The 16,693-nt window shown below is 40.6% G+C and overlaps 2 protein-coding genes across 2 annotated transcripts in view; both read left to right on the top strand.

Annotated features, from left to right (window-relative positions):
• The window catches only part of LOC120723632 (A disintegrin and metalloproteinase with thrombospondin motifs 2-like), a 136,685-nt gene extending 133,449 nt beyond the window's left edge, over positions 1–3,236 (top strand). The window contains exon 23 of the mRNA XM_040015209.1: positions 41–3,236. Coding sequence (XP_039871143.1) covers positions 41–3,009 — 2,969 coding nt within the window. The 3' untranslated portion in view covers positions 3,010–3,236. The remainder of the gene's footprint in view (positions 1–40) is intronic.
• A 6,145-nt stretch (positions 3,237–9,381) lies between these two features.
• On the top strand, positions 9,382–14,834 carry si:dkeyp-72g9.4. The gene is made up of 2 exons (XM_040016349.1): positions 9,382–12,770; positions 13,746–14,834. Exon 2 carries the CDS (start codon positions 13,748–13,750, stop codon positions 14,513–14,515), a length of 768 nt encoding a protein of 255 aa, XP_039872283.1. The 5' UTR covers positions 9,382–12,770; positions 13,746–13,747; the 3' UTR covers positions 14,516–14,834.
• Positions 14,835–16,693: the final 1,859 nt, after the last annotated feature.

The following is a 16,693-nucleotide window of genomic DNA, read 5'->3' as shown; positions in this document are numbered from 1 at the left end:
TTCTACCTCTCTGTTCAGCTTTCTGTTTTTTTGTTTACAGGCCGTTGTCATGGAGACCGGTCTGTCTTCTGTCGCATGGAGGTGCTGAAACGCTACTGCTCTCTACCGGACTACCAGCGCATATGCTGCGAATCCTGCAGCAATGTCCCTAACATAGTGCCTGTCCCCAGCTCCACCCCCAGAGCCACATCCATCACAGTTACATCTCCTCCAACCACAAGCATCCCAAGCTCTGGCTTCACCACCTTACAACCCTCCAAAGCTGTCATCACATCAGTTTCTACCATTAGTTCACCGTCTACTGCTCATCCTCCTACATCTACCCCTACAGCTCCTCATGCCACCCCACTGAGTACCGCACAAATGATTACCATTCATTCACCGGCTACCACCAGGGCCCCTGTTTACCCTACAACTTCTTCCATAGCAATCACCAGGGAGTCCACAACCATTCGCAGTGTTACTACATATCCTCTACCTTTGCCTCCTCCAGACATAAACAACAGCACTGAAAATCTGGTGCACACATCTACAAATACACCAGTAACATTTGGTTTGAAAACGGACACAACAACAACCACTCTGCCAATGACCCAGCCAACAGAAAACAGTAAAAAGACAGACATCCTACAGAACTCCAAGCCTAAGAAGACTATTCCGCCAAAGAAAACCTTGAAAAAGACGAGTCCAACAGAGCAGAATCCAAAAAAGAATACGACCCCGAAAAGCATTCCAGGAAAACCCTCTATACCAAAGCTCAATCCCAAGAAGAAGTCATACAGTACTCCAAAAAAGGTTACCTCAGGAAACACTTCTCCGAAAAAGACTACTCCATCGAGCACTACTCCGAAAAAGACTAATCCATCGAGCACTACTCCGAAAAAGACTACTCCATCGAGCACTACTCCAAAAAAGACTACTCCATCGAGCACTACTCCGAAAAAGACTACTCCATCGAGCACTACTCCAAAAAAGACTACTCCATCGAGCACTACTCCGAAAAAGACTACTCCATCGAGCACTACTCCAAAAAAGACTACTCCATCAAAGAATGTTCCCAAAAAGACTACTCCAGTAAAAACTACTCTTAAAAAGAATACTCCATTGACCACTTCTCCAAAAAAGACTACTCCATCAAAATCTTCTCCCAAAAAGATTATCCCATCAAACAATGCTCCCAAAAAGACTACTCCATCAAACGCTACCCTCAAAAAGATTATTCCTGCTATCACGTCTCCAAAAAGGACTACTCCACCAAACACTACTCCAGTAAAAAAGACTACTTCATCAAGCACTGCTCCCAAAAAGGCAACTTCAGCAAATAAACCCCCCAAAAAGACTCCAGGGGAAAAAATTAAACCTTCCCCTAAAAAAGATGCTCCACCAAAGTCCAATACTCAAAAGAAAACTGAACCAAAGATAAAAGTTACAAAGCACAAGCCACCAAAGAACCCAAAACCAGCACTCAAAAGTGGCTTAAACTCACAGGCAAAAGTTAATCAGAATATATTTAAGGTGGTAAAGACTTTTCCAAAAAAGAAAAAACATCATTACACAACTACTCCTCCTTCAACCAAGCAACCACCAACAGAGGACTTTTTTTCTACTATTTCTTCCAGCATTACCTGTACAACGATAAGCTTCCTTTTCCCTGAGTCAAAAATCAATGTGCCATACAACATTAATAACGTAGAAGTTACAAATGAAACTCCATGGTGGTACCATGACAGCACAAATACTGGACCAACAACACTCAGTACTTTCGATGATCTCGTAATACCCACTGAAAATAGTTTGGTCGAGGATGTCACAATGCCCAGGGAAGCCGTGCCTTACATAGATGTCCCAGTGACTAAAAGCGTTGACGTTTCAGTTACCAGTAGCAACAATCGCGATGGTGGTGACATCACAGTGCCTTACACTAAAAGCGGCACAAACGTATTAACAAAGCCCAAGGTTAACAAGAGTAGATTTAAGGTGGTAAAGACTTATCCAAAAAAGAAAACACATTATTACATAACTACTTTCCCTCCCTATTCAAGTGGGCAGCACCCAATAGAGGATCTTTCTTCTAGTATTTCTTCAAGCATTACTGGTACAGCAATGATCTCCCTTTTCCCTAAATCAAGAATCAATGCCCCATATGTCAGTAATAGCATGGAAGCTACAGATCAAACTCAATCGTGGTATGATGAAAGTGCAAATGCTGGAACAACAACACTAAGTACTTTTGATGATCTCGTAATACCAACTGAAAACAGTTTTGTCGAGGATATCACAACGCCCAATGAAGCCATGCCTTACATCACTGTGCCAGTGACTAAAAGCGTCGATGTTTCAGTCCCCAGTGATAACAATCCCAGTAGTGATGCCATTACAGTGTCCTATAGCAAAAGTGGCGTAAACTTAAAAGCCAAAGTTGATAAGAGTAGATTTAAGGTGGTAAAGACTTATCCAAAGAAGAAAACACGTTATTACACAACTACTCTCCCTCCCTCTTCAGAAGACAATGGTAGCAATCCCAGTGGTGATGACATCACCGTGTCCTACAGAAATGTGGGCGTGGTCAGTAACACCATGGTGATAGAGGACAGCCTCACTATGGCATTCCCAATCATAAATGGAGATGACATGACAGAGCTAAGCTCTTCATCCTGGCTGGATCAGGCGGAGTACATCCCTGCGAATATACCTGTTGACACAACATCTTCAAACACAGGTACTGCCTCACCTCCCACCACAGGTACAAATGCAAACCCAACAACCCTCACCACCACCATCTCCACTCTAAGACCTCCACGAAGTGCTGAGAAAAACAGTGAAGACAACTCGATCGATGTTTTTTACAGCAGGGTCATCAACTCGGAGAGCGACATCTCTCAGAACAACTTGATCCCAAAGCATCGGATCAACCTTAGAGAAAGAACCAGGAACAAACGCATTCAGGAGCTCCTAGAGGAGAAGCGAAACTTTCTCTTGAGGATGAAGAGAGGCCACGCAGTACAATAAACCAAGCCTTATCATTTCTCTTATAGAGATGAACACTTTGTCTGAGAACACCGCTTATCTGCCGCAATGCTTTCTAATGGGTAGTTCCACCAAAAAAAGAAAGAAAAAAAAAAAGCTGTCATATCAGTCAAATGTTTGCACAGTTGCTTTGAGTAAAGCCCTTTAGGGTACCGATTGCTGCAAATCGCCTTGCCTGTGCACGCACAATAAAGAGAAGCAGAAGGAATAAAAAAAAAATGTACATCCAGGATTACAGCACTTTACAAAGCTCGGCTTTTATTTCCCTAAACCACCCTTTGTTTTGCTTAAGAATTCAGTGATAATGTAGATTTTAAAAAATGACAGTGGTACTGACACTCGCATGGCAACAAAATCTACCACCTAGAATCCAAATTTTCATCCCATTTCAGATTACAGCCCAGGACTGCAGTTTGCACAGTACAAATATGAATACATTTCAGTTGAGTGGCCAATACGCAAAGCAGACATTTAGCTTCTATTTCACTTAGCTGCAAACTAAATTGCAAAAGTTTACACTGGTTGGATTCTGTTGTCATTTCCAGAGCAGTTACTTATCTCTCAGGAAGTAAAGCTACAGTATGACAGTTTGATGAGGGACATTGCCAAATACTTGGTGCTTAAATAGTAAATTATAATATGTCATTAAGGTAAGCAGTACAAAAAAATAACCAGAGAAAAAGAAAAAAATACACATTTTTATTGAAACATTTTTACATTCAAGGGTGCTTTGTTTGTCACTGCTGCTAAAAGCAATGTCCCTCATGCATTTATTTCTATAGGAAAACTACAAAAATTTAAAAGGAAAGTATGCAAGGCTTTTTATGGTATCTCTATCCAAAGAAAAACTTTGAAGGCCAGTTTCTTATCTTTATTTTTTTTTGTATAAAAGGTTTTGTTTGTGCATTTAATGTGCGGCAACTGCATCTACAAGTCTTCTTGTACAATACATGTATATATGAAACAGAAGTTAATGTTTACTATTTATTAAAGACTAAGTGCCTGTGGTATTTTGCAATCACAAGCGTGATTTTTGTTATTGTGGCACATGACAATACGGACACACAAACCAGTCATGGACTCAGCTATTTGTGAGTAGCCATCAGAATTATTACAAGCTGTCCTTTAATCTATTAATATTCCTTTTTAAAATTGCAATACCTGGCACCAGGTACACATACAAAACATAGAAGCTAATTCCTCTCAACATTGCACTAACATTTCTCTTGCTTTTCTTTATGACAACAAAATCTGATAATTTTAGGGCCATGATTTTTGATGTAATGTTATTCCATCCCAAAGGGCTGATTCTGTTCATCTGGACATAGCGTTTTCAGTGGGAGAAACATTTCGTCACTCATCCGAGTGACTTCTTCAGTCTCAGCTGACTGCAGGTTTCCCCAATCTTATAAACAGTACATTTGCACAATAACTGAAACTAGCACAGCTGAATGAGCAATGGGCTGTGAGGTCAGTTCCTTGATCATTAATATGCAAATTGTCATGACCGTTGATTAATGGCCATGAGCACCATTCACAGAGAGCTGGGGAATGACTGCAATCACAGCACTGTTAGATGGCAAAAGATGTACCCTTAGGCCCCCTCCTCGATTCAGAGATGGTCTGTCCCCTTTCACGTAAATGGCCTCCTCGACTCCGCTCTCAAAGCAGCGTTCCTCCCTGTCTAGAATGTGTACATCCTCATCATTGAAAGGGTGTCCACTGGCCTGTAGGTGTATTGATCATTGATCAGTGGTCTTTGATCAGTGATAATGGTAATTTCATATTAAAGATCAAAGAACTGACATCACAGCCCATTGTTCATTCAGTGGGTTGGCTTCAGTTATTATGAAAATGTACTGTTTATAAGGTTAAGGTCAGGTGAGACTGAAGTAGTCATTGGATGAGTTACGAAACGTTTCTCCCATTGAAAACGTTACGTCCAGATGAACAGAATCAACCTTTTGGTATTTCTTACCTGTATAATTGAGCATGCATCAAGACAAATGTTATTACATGTTATTACAATCAGGGTGTTACCTGTGTAAGTAAAGCTACAGTATGACAGTTTGATGAGGGACATTGGTGAATACTTGGTGCTTAGACAAAGTTTAGATGGACAAAATCTAAGTAATCATGGTAAAAGTGTTGGTGTAGCATGACCAGGAAATAAACTGACCTGAACTTTACAAGATATTTGACTTTGGCAACCTCTGGCAACCTTGTATACAACATTTAGCCCAGGACATGAATTACCTTTCCTTTTTCTTTTTCTTTTTTTGTAATTAAGATTCATGACTCTCTTATGTCATATGGGTTTTACTTTGATCACTATAAATTTCATATGGTCTATACTGTACTGGGTGCACAGGCCAAGCTAATAAAACAGCTGTTATGCATGACATTTTGTAACAGAGATAAGCAATTAAAGTGAACTTTTTAGGCTTCGCATTTATTTATTCACATTTTTACTTATTTGCTCTGTCTTATTGACAGTAAAAATTGTTTTTAAATAAATAGCTTATTTTATTACGCTCTTAATATGTGTCATATGAGGAAGTATTACTCTAGCGATATTTGCAAATGTATCTGAAGAGCTGTGAAACTGTGTCTCAACCACTGTGTCCTTAATAATCTTTGTGAAATAATTTGGAAATTTTCAGAATATGTCGGTGCAGAAATGTACGTCCATGAAAAAAATCTAATGTGTGAACAAATTTGAAAATATACACTGACAAAATGCATTTGTTGAGCTGCAAATGTTTGTGCATATTTGTGACCCCACCCCACTTAGTGTGCACTGTGCCTCAGTACTTTATATTTATTCATTCTACGCACCGAAAAATCTCTACATACTTGGAAATACGGATTGGGAGATTTTTCTTTTTCTACACACGTGAAAATATGATTACGCAACAAGATTCCGAGAAAACATTTTGCAGAATAATCAACACATTTAGAAATCTCAGTGTGCATCCAGAGTTTCTAATCACATTACAGACACCTGGACTGAGACACACTTACACAATTCTCGGGGGAAACATTTGCAAATTCTGCAACCATAACACCATCGAGCACATACTCGGATTTAGAAAACAAAGTTCAAACTTCACTACAAACGTTCATTTACGTGCTCCCTCTGTTCTGTTTCTGAGTGTTTCAAACCTGGCTTGTACAGTCTATCATAAAGTGCCCACGCGACTCTTGCTACAGTCATTTCCATTGTTCCATTGTATCTGTCATCAGAATATTAAATTTACTCATAAATGCTTCACATGAGCATGTGCATCAAATTAAGGCTGCGTGGTCAGTAACGCTGGCTGTCAGATTTCATTTTGTGCCACTTGGAGAGAAACAAAAAGCACAGTGTGTGCTTGCAATGCTGTTAAGTGTAATATTTGTATCCTCGTAGGCTCAGTTGTTGCCCTCCTCAGGTCTGAAAAGAAGAGAAATATTAATTTACAGTGGAATGTCAATATTTGCCACATTCAATGGCATAATGAAATGTATTCATTTGCTCACACCAGTAAATTTTTGGATCAAAATGATTCACAAATGAAAGTCTATGTTGAAAGGCGTTCCTGAACTCAATAGTCAATCAATAGTCCTCCAGAAATCAAAACCACTTCAATAGAGTAAAACATATGGGATCTATTCCAAGTATATGACATTTAAAAGTCAGCATTTTTCTCCTAGCATGGTGTAACATGTTCACGCAGCCTATTAATTGTGAACCAAACATATGACTTTTTTGTGTTGTTGCTTTTACGTCAATTTGACAAGTTTGGTCTTATAACTTATAGCCTGCCATTTCTTCAGAAAGTAATCCTGGATAGCCCCTGTAAGACCAAAATGGTTCTTAAGTTCAATGTTTTCTGTAAGACTTGGAAATTTATTGAACAAAAGAACGTTAAGACTGTCTAACTGACCCGATTTGACCCATGTTGGTACGATCGATAAAGAAGGTCGTTGAATCTTTCATTCAGGAGGAATCAAATCAGCTGTGGTCCACACGCACACAAACCACATGTGCAAACAGAATCTTTCCCAGAAACTAGCAGCTTTACAGGTGCAGAAGAGGAGTTCATAATGAGACGGGGAAAAGCAGATGGGCGAGTTCCGGGAACACTTCAGTTAACCAGATAAAGAACAAACTGAGTGAGCAAGATGAAGCCCAGAATTACATGTTTATGAAGAGAAACAACATAAACATGTGTAAACCGCCTGGGATTTTTAAGAAGACACCTTGAGGGTATCTGTAGGCAACATTTCCTGTTTGGAAGAGCAACAGCCTTTATTTCCAAACAGGTTTCCTGAAGGATGTGTTTGGTTTTTTTGAGTTTGAGCAAATGTTTAAGCAGGATCTGAACCAGCACTAGTAAAAATATGACTGACCTTAGCTTGACAAGGCCTCTGTAAAACAGCAGAGCGCTTTAGATTTTGTGATAAAGAAAAAGAACTAAAGGCAAAGCAAGTCTTGCTTCAAGCAAAAAAGCCTCTCGAGGTCCAAATCTATATTATTTGGCGACATGAACAAATATGTCTCATGGTGTACTGAGCCTGGTTATTGTTTGTTTGTTATATTTTATGTGGATTCTTTTTTAAAACTGACTCATGGCTTTGGGACTAGCTAGTAAATGACAGCAATCCTGGCTCATTACAGTGCTGTACTCAGTAATGTACACCACAGATCACAAGTGGTGAATAAAAAATGTAAATCACAGGAAACACCACACAAGAAAATTTAATTAAGTAAGACTTCAGTTAATTGTGAACCATGAATTTGATTAGATTACAGTCATCCACATAAATATGCATTTTCAAACCGGACAGCTTGTATGCAGAATGATGTACGCATTATACACGTGTTATTTCTCTCCTCTTGTTATTTTGTCCACTCCCTATAATTTGATTTCTTTTTCTCAATAATTTCCAAACAATGTTTTCTTGGAAATAATTATCTTTCTGTGGAAAATTGCACTCTCTGCCCTTCAGAGGACAACTGCTGTATCCAATCATTTCCAAGAATCCCTCGGGCAGCACATTCAAGCTCCCATCAGCCACAAAACACAGCCATCCTCCTGTGACTGTCTAATTCTTAGTGAATACACAAGTGGTTGTAAATATGGGGCTAATGATGGTGAGAAGATATGCATAAAACAAGACTGAATAGATGTGTTTTACATCAGCATTAAAAGTCCAGACTTGCAGCTTTGTGACAGTGCTGACATTATCTGTAACCAGTCACACGGTGTTGTAAGCTGCATATAAACTGTTAGATGAATGAACAATTCACTTTTTTGAATGAATAAGTATTAAACTTTAATACTGTGGTAGATACGGATCTGCTTTTTTTTAAATGACATTTATTAAAAAGCACAAAGCTGTATTGTAAAAAGATTTTAGAGTAAGTAAAAAGCCCATGGGTTTTAGCAATCATAACCACAACCTTTAACAAATGTTGGTTAAAAAACACAAAAAGTAATTCAAAATTTTTGTAAATCTTGGAGAAAGAAATGGGCGGTTGATTTTACATTTTGGATTTTTGGACTAACTAACAAGGTAGCTGTCTTCAGTTTGAATTTTGTTATCCAAAAATATCATGATGTAGCTGCTAATTGGAAGTTGTTCTGAATGTTGAATAGGACTGGTCCCTATATTGCGCTCTTCTGCTCAAACTGAGCACTCCAAGCACTTTATACAACTTGCCTCATTCATCCAAGTACTTTTTTCTATGCTCGTTCTATGTAAGTGCTTACTATCTAACATTCACACTCCAATAGAGGCATCAGAGAGCAACTGAGGGTTAGCATCTTGCCCAAAGATATTTGGCATTGAGGTTTGGGTTGAACCACCAACCTCTGGATTAATAGGTGACCTGCTCGACCTCCTGAGCTACAGCGACCCCAGTTCTACACTACACAAATCATATCATATTATGCTCATGTACAGTTGAAAGCTATCAGAAAGTGGGAGCTTGAGAATAATAGCCTCTGGTATGCTCTTGATAAGTCAGCTATTTCCCTGTAAACACACATAGAGCTACAGATATCATCACAGCTGTTGCTTAAAATAATCTTTTGTTTGTTGTTTCTTTCAGAAATTTGCTTGCTGCTGTTTTTGTAAGAACTAGCTCGGTCATTTATGTGCCTAGTGTTTGTCATTAGCAAAATAAGCATCAACTTGTGCAGTCAGTGTGGTGCCTGTTTGTATTAAACAGTCTGTGTGATGTAACTGAGGCAAGCCAGGCACCATTGTGTGCATGTGTGTGTGAAGCAAATTTAGTTTCTTGTGACTGGTTCATTAGAGGTCTATAAAAAGACAGAAATCTTTCTATAGGCTGATATAGGCGGATGTGTGACTCATCTTATACATTATAGGTCACGCTGCCTCCAGCACACGCCCTCACACACACGTGCAGTCATCAATACTGTAAGGGGGGAAGTGTTTCCCCCAAACACAAGGGTATATTGTTGTTTAAATACATGTTGGTTTGTCAAGTGTGAGTGAGAGAGAGATAATTGAAGCCGAGTAAACAAGGTCCTCGTCAGGCGATGAGAAGTGGGCTACTGGAAGAAGAAGGCACAACGTGGCAAGAGATGAGAACAGGGCTGTTGGAATGCTACTACGAAAGTAACCCCAACGGAAGAGGTTACATGAAGAGGAGGTGTGACCTATGGAATTTTCAATACCCAACATCCAGACTGACGGCGAAACAACTACTAGCTTAGTGTTCCAACATTCGGAAGAAAGAACTGCTATCACAACTGGAGATTGATGAGATACAACACAAATGCTACGGCAAGGGAAAGCCAGAACGTCAGGTCGCGGGGGAGATACGAAAGAAGGAGCACTGAGTGCAAGACGAGCTGACCTGAAATACAGGATCATGACGAAGGTGGAAACTTGGACCCTCTGTATCCACTTACCAAGACAAAGTGAAGTACCTTCCGAAGGTCTACTAGAAGATGTGAATGCGGCATTATGGACAATCCATAATGCGACCATCACCAAAACCAACTAGCTGATCTACGCCATGGCAGCAGTGATCACAGAGATGCTTGGCAAAAAGATAAACAGCCAGAAGAAGCAGTGGCCTCCATGGAGAAGGATAGCAGAGGCCAAGATCAAGGTGGCAGAGAGGGACAACTATCAGAGCTGCAGAAACATGCAATGAAGAAAGGGATGCCTAAGAAGTACAAGCTGCTTATACCTGAGGCATTGGAAACTGCCACACAAACATTTACAGCCTTAGCCAGTCGATTGAAGAGATATACCAGAAAGACAGATATCATAGCAGATAAGATGAAGAGGCACATGATTTAATACATGAGCAAAGAATTTGTAGGAATACCAGAGGGGTGAAACACCAGCTCCTGGTAGATAGATCCATCCCTGGAGACTACAAAACCAGACTCACCAACCTGTGCACCACCTGGATTGACTACGATAATGACACAATGCCCCCCCCAAATGGACCCTGGAATTCCTTGAAATATGCAAGATCAACAGGACTCTAATAGCCTTAATCAGGAACTTATTGGGGATGGGGCAAACAACTCTAGATGCCAACTTAAAGCCAATAGCACAAGTCGCCATCAAGTATGGGATCTATTAAGGAGATGCTCTGTCCCTGCAGTGAGATCATTGACAAGACTGGCTATGGATACCGACTATGTTATGGAGCAACCATCAACCACCTCCTCTACATGGATGACATCAAGCTGTATGCCAGAAGTGAACGTGACATAGAATCACTGATCCACACCACCAGGATATACAGCAACAACATTGGAACGTCATTCGGAATGGGGAAGTGTAGTTGGATTATAACAAAGAGAGGGAACTGCACTACCAGAAGGCAACATCGCAGACACTGAGGACAGCTACAAGTACCTGGGAATCCCACAGACAAATGGCAATCACGAACAGGCCGCTAGGAAAGCTGCAACCACCAAGTGCCTGCAGAGGGTAAGGCAAGTCCTGAGGAGTAAACTGAATGGGAAGAACAAAATCCTGCTCATCAACTCCCACACCCTGCCGGGGATCAGACACCCTGCTGGGATAATAAGCTGGCCAAAGGAGGAGAAGCTAAAGATATCAAGATAAGGAAGCTTCTGACCATGCATAGAAGGGTTCACCCCAAATCCAGCACCCTGAGAATGTACGGTAAGGAGGAAAGCCGAGGACTGGTGTGTCAGAACCACAGTCCAGGATGAGACAATAAACATCTTGAAGTACATCAGGAAGATGGCCACAACTGACCGACAAAAACTGAATCCTCTTTACAAGCAAGAAGTTTGCCCAGCAGAATATTATCGTTTAAGATGAACGACCCAAATAAACTATAAAAGAGGCTTCTAGATTAAAAGGAAATCAATTCAATTTTAGCAGCAATGAAAGTCTGATTAGGAGAAATGAAAAGTATTGTGTGCATCCCACCACCTGTGACCCAGTTTTGAATTCTTTACCCAAGTGACAAATAGCAGCCCCGTTTACCACGAACTGCAGAGGAGACACTGTTTTTGTTTACGTAACTCTCTTTATGTCTGCTCCAAATCCTCAAAATGCTCTTTTTTTCAAATAGTCCATTTTAAGACAAGCTAAAATGTTTCTGGACGAGTGTCTAAATGTGTTTTTAACCAGAAATTCAGACTGTTTCCTGGTGGGCTCTGAGTCTTTGTTTCTGTAAACTGCAGTCTACTAGTGCATGCCACTGAGTATTAATGAAACATAATAAAACATAATAACACAATAAAACACAGTCTATGAAAACTCAATCAGGTGTAAAAAGCATTTCAATTTTTGAAGGTCTAAAGAGTCAGAAATGTATCTGCAGAGGGGAACTGTTGACTCATGTGAATCATGAGACGGGTTTCCATAAGTCAGTGCTCCCATGATCACTGCAATGTGTTGTTTGCATTATGTGCACACACACGCACACACATAAACACACACACATGCATACACAGAGCAAACGTACCCATCTGATCAGATTATCTGCATGATGTATGTCACAAACTTTACACAACATGTTTACAGCTCTGCAGTCCTTTTTCCATTTTTGTTTTTAGAAGGAATCATTCATTTTGGCACATTTTACCAAAATTACAGTGGCTGACTGTGTTCATTTACAATGAGACATTTTTAGAAATGGCGTCTTATAAGATGAAAAAAAATGTGGAAAAAATAAACCTGTCTCCACTTTGTTTGTTTGTTTTGTTGTTTTCTTCTCTTCCTCTCTCCCTCTCTCTCTCTCTCTCTCTCTCTCTCTCATCACCCCTCCTTTGCTACATCTGTGTCTGAGTCTCCTTCCTCTTCCCTATTTCTTCTGCATCTGTTTTTCTCGCTCCATCAAAACAGTCAGCCAGAGACAGTGCTGGGGCTGAGGAAATGGATGGTGTGTCTATTTTTAGAAGCAGGGAAGGAGGGCAAACCAAAAGTAAGCGAGGGAGAGAGGGAGCAAGAGAGAGAGGGAGGAGGAGGATGAGGTGGAGGAGAGGGAGGGGGGATGTGAGGAGAAGATAAACCTGCATTCTGCCTCTGCCTCTGGTCAGAGACGGTTGAAGCTTCACAGCACAATTAACAAGCAGCAGCAGATGAAAACAGAGGATCGTAAATAAAATTGAGGAGACAAAAAAAAAGAGAGGACGAGAGCGACGGATGCAGGCTGCTATTTAAAGCTGCACCAGGAGAAGAGACAAGAAAAGATTCGGTGGACTCAACAAAGATCATCCGTAAAGGTGAGTGTGAAGGCAAATTGAGCAGAAAACCTTTACATTATTCCTGAGAATGCATGACGAACACACACACAGAGTGCCTGTGTTGTGCTTCAGCCTCGAGCTGCCGCCGTGGAACCATTTTTAGCTGTTGTATACAGAAGGTGTGGTCTATATTTAGCAGTGGTTACACCTTGGAAGAAACTGGGAGAGGCTGGCATTTTGGTTTGGCTTGCGCTATTTTTGTCATGAGGTCAATACAAGCATATATTGTGGGCTACGCTCTGGGTTATAACAACTCGGCGCTCCACACTCTGAAACAGTTTGAGGCTTTACGTGTCTGAGATCCCACAAAACAGTCATCTGTGTGTGCAGCCTCTCGCTGGGATTGTTTGTATATTGAACGGTCAACACACACAACTCCAGAGTAAGCGGCGTACGGTGCCTGAAATGAAGGGAAGGGAGAGGAGAGGCTTCTATGTTTACTTGGTTTTATCGATACAGCCAGCAGTTGTAGTCGGTTGTGTTTTGGGAGCTTCGGACAATGTGAGCAATGTCCAGATGCACATTATGTCATTAGAAAAACACATTAGACTGATGAGGTGATTAAACAAGAGGCTTTTCAAAAGAAACTGAGGAAAAATTGTAACAGTGTGTACGAATGAGAAATTAACTCCAGAAGTTATAAGTCAGTTCGTGAGATAATAGTGCACAGATTAATCTTTTTATTTGTATCGTGTGGAGACACATATTGCAAGTTTCGACATAAATGACACACACAAACAGGGCTCTCACTTTGTAAACTAGGAAGTAAGATTGCATACGCTGCATCTGACCCTATCAGGAATGTGTCACATCTATCAAAATATCCAGTTTTCCAAATGGTGATTATATTTTCCTAAAGGATTCTGCTTTTTTGAGACTTGGATGCAGTATTTCACATTACACAGTTTTTTTCCCCATCTAAATGAGACCTCTCCCGTCTTGTCTTTCTCTCAGCTATGCGGCCGCGGTCCAGACTGCTGTCCAAGAGGAGACTGACGCTGCCCACAATCAGAGAGGGCAGCGAGGAGACGGTTAGAGATTTGAACGAAGCCAACGCGCTCCATAATTCTGGTCACTGCCAGGCTTTGTCATCGGAGGACTACCTCCTCTCCATCTGCCACCTGGCCCACCCCACTTTTCCCAGCCGGGATGTTTCCCCGGACAGTTTCCACACACAGCAGCAGGACACTGCGCAGCAGAAGCTGAGGCCATCGTGGATTGAATACAACCCGAAAGAGGAGGCACGTGCTGCTGATGCGCAGCAGGCAGAGGGGAAAGAACTAAACAGACAACTGAAGTTTGGCAACTCTGACCCTCTTGAGTATATTTATGGACACCAGAACAGCTTCTCTACCCTCTCAGGAGGTAGGAGGAGAGCATTTGTCGAGGGGAGGTTTATGAGGCAGCACGGCAGCGTATGGGAGAGCAGAGTGTGCGTGCGAGCCCACAGCATTGCCCTTGGTTCAAATCCAGATTTCCCACAACAACATGAGGGCAGTTGCTCTGAATTAAACAGCAAAACTGACACTTCAGTTCCAAACATCTCCCCAAAACACACCTTGGCCAGGTCAGAGGCCAGCATAGCTTGCAGAAAGGCAGAGGGAGAGAGGCTGAATCCAGCCATCAAACAGTCCCTCATCTCTCAGTGGATCTCTGACTGCAGGCTGGCATGGAGGGAGGCACGCACTCGAGCCTGTATGCTTCCTGCCATTGCTGAGGTGTAGCATGTAAATGGACAGTCAATGTGACATTCTCCAGTAAATTATCCTAATCTTTTGTGTCAGTGCATGAGACATTGACATTAGGAGACACATAGAAATACACATTTGAAAAGATACAGAGACAAGTAAAGACTACTACAATTGTCCATCTGTAACATTATATCAGTGTTAATATTCACTATTACAACCTTTCTGCTCTAAATGTATGCCAGTGATCATAACAAACCATGAAAACGAGCAATTCTGTAATGTCCTTTTTATTATCTTCCAGTGTTTGTAAATGAAATGAAGAAATAAAGCAGTCTTTTGATACTCTCTCTCAGATCGTGTGAAACGTGCTTTTCCCCTCAGCTGCAGGCTTTATTTTCCTGCACACGGAGACCCTTCAGAAATGAACTCCACTCTTGGCTCTGCTGGTGCCAGGCGCCGAAGTTTCTATGGTAACTGTCATGGGATCCTGCACTGGTAAACACAAGTGTGGAGAGACACGGGCAGAGCAAAGATGGCACCGGTGAACCTCAACATGCAAGATGCTGGTTATTTATTGCTGCACTGGTACGACAGCAACAACGATGCATGCAGTAAGGTATAACTGGAAAAGGTGACGCTGAAGGACGCAATGCCACACTAATACATTTTCACATTCCAAAGCACAAATGATCTGCATGTAGAATAAAAAGGTTCAATGAGGCGTGTGCAGAAAAAACTAAACAGGTCATGGCTGTTCTACTAAATAAGAGACACTAGAGGGCAGGCTTCTATCATTACTACTCAAGAAAACACTTTGCATAACTGATTCATTGGACATTTTATAACAGTAAATCTCCCGTAAGCCGTTCTTACTCTCTTTATGGTAAATAATTATTTTCAAAGACTATCAGTTTAGGGATTTAAGGGTCAAAGACAAAGTCATAACTGTACTAACAACCGAATGTTTTGGCCTTGAGTCCAAGGTTGGATCCAAAGAAGGCTGTATGCTTTCAAGGCCAGGGTGTTGATATTTAATACATACACCATCTGTAACTTAAGTTAAAAGGCGACTATAAAGTAGAATAATACTCCATTGTTTGAGGTCAGGGGCAGAGGGTCAGTTCCCCTAAACCAAGCAACCCCCCCCCCCCCCCCCCCTCCATTAGTGTACTGCACTGTGCAAAAAGTCTCGAGCTGCTCATTATTAACTCAAGAAGGTTATGTTTTTGGTTGTGTGCACTCATGTCATCATTCTGCCTGTAACTAAACTTAACTAAACTCAAAAAGTTTTGAATGAAAGACTTTATAGGGGTGTAGATAGGAGTCATATTAACAATCCATTCAAACCCGGCTTACAACCACCAAGGTCTTCAAGGTCAGCTTAATAATTTATTGATCCAAAATTGAAAAAATGCCTTATAACTTAAAAATTTAGATTCTTACAAGACTGATGAGCTGTATAAGGATCTATAATAGCATGTCTTATCTGACCTCTGACCTCTCCTTGAAGGTCAATAGACTGATCTAAGTGTAAAAGTAGTAATAATTCTATATAGAGCTACTTGAAACTATGTTTCTTATTTCACTGTTTGTATTGACAACATGTCAGCATATAGGGAATCATATTTGTGGATTCTAAATATCATGTTACTTTATTATGACTTTAATATGTACATTATAATAACAGGTTACAATTTAAACACAATAAAATACAATGTTCCTGCATAAGTATGTAGATATACTACATTGTATGTATACTGCTTATACATGCTTAAAAAACAAATTAAATTTCTGATGAAAACATTTTTTTTTCACTTGATGTTTATCATTAATATTCCAAATAAATTTTACTAAACATTTAATGAGTTCTATACCTGTACTATATCCATATAGATAAAAAAAAAAATACAAAAAATAATTGTACTCAAACCTATGTCAAGTAAAGGCCTGCACTTTGCACTTGTTTTTGCTCAACTACAATCTGCTTAAAGCATCTTTAAAAAGAACAAAAAAACAAAATGAATGTATAGAAAATACAATAATGAAGTAAATGAGGAGAGCGAGCTTGCCTGGCAGACGTCTGAGGGCGTCTTGTCTCCTTATATTTTCCTTCCAAGCTTTAAAGTGGTTTCGAGTCATATTTCTCAGGCTTCCTGAGGGTGTTTTAGAAGTTGTAGACCTTTGAAGCAGTGTGGCAATGTGATGTGTTTA

The sequence above is a fragment of the Simochromis diagramma genome, unplaced genomic scaffold (genome assembly GCF_900408965.1).
Source record: "Simochromis diagramma unplaced genomic scaffold, fSimDia1.1 OVJJ01000685.1, whole genome shotgun sequence".
Lineage (NCBI taxonomy): Eukaryota > Metazoa > Chordata > Actinopteri > Cichliformes > Cichlidae > Simochromis > Simochromis diagramma.
This window is presented reverse-complemented; position numbering and strand designations above follow the sequence as displayed.

Bases quoted from the DNA above. Each gene is read 5' to 3' on its own strand.
- si:dkeyp-72g9.4 (XM_040016349.1), top strand. From the start codon at position 13,748: ATGCGGCCGCGGTCCAGACTGCTGTCCAAGAGGAGACTGACGCTGCCC.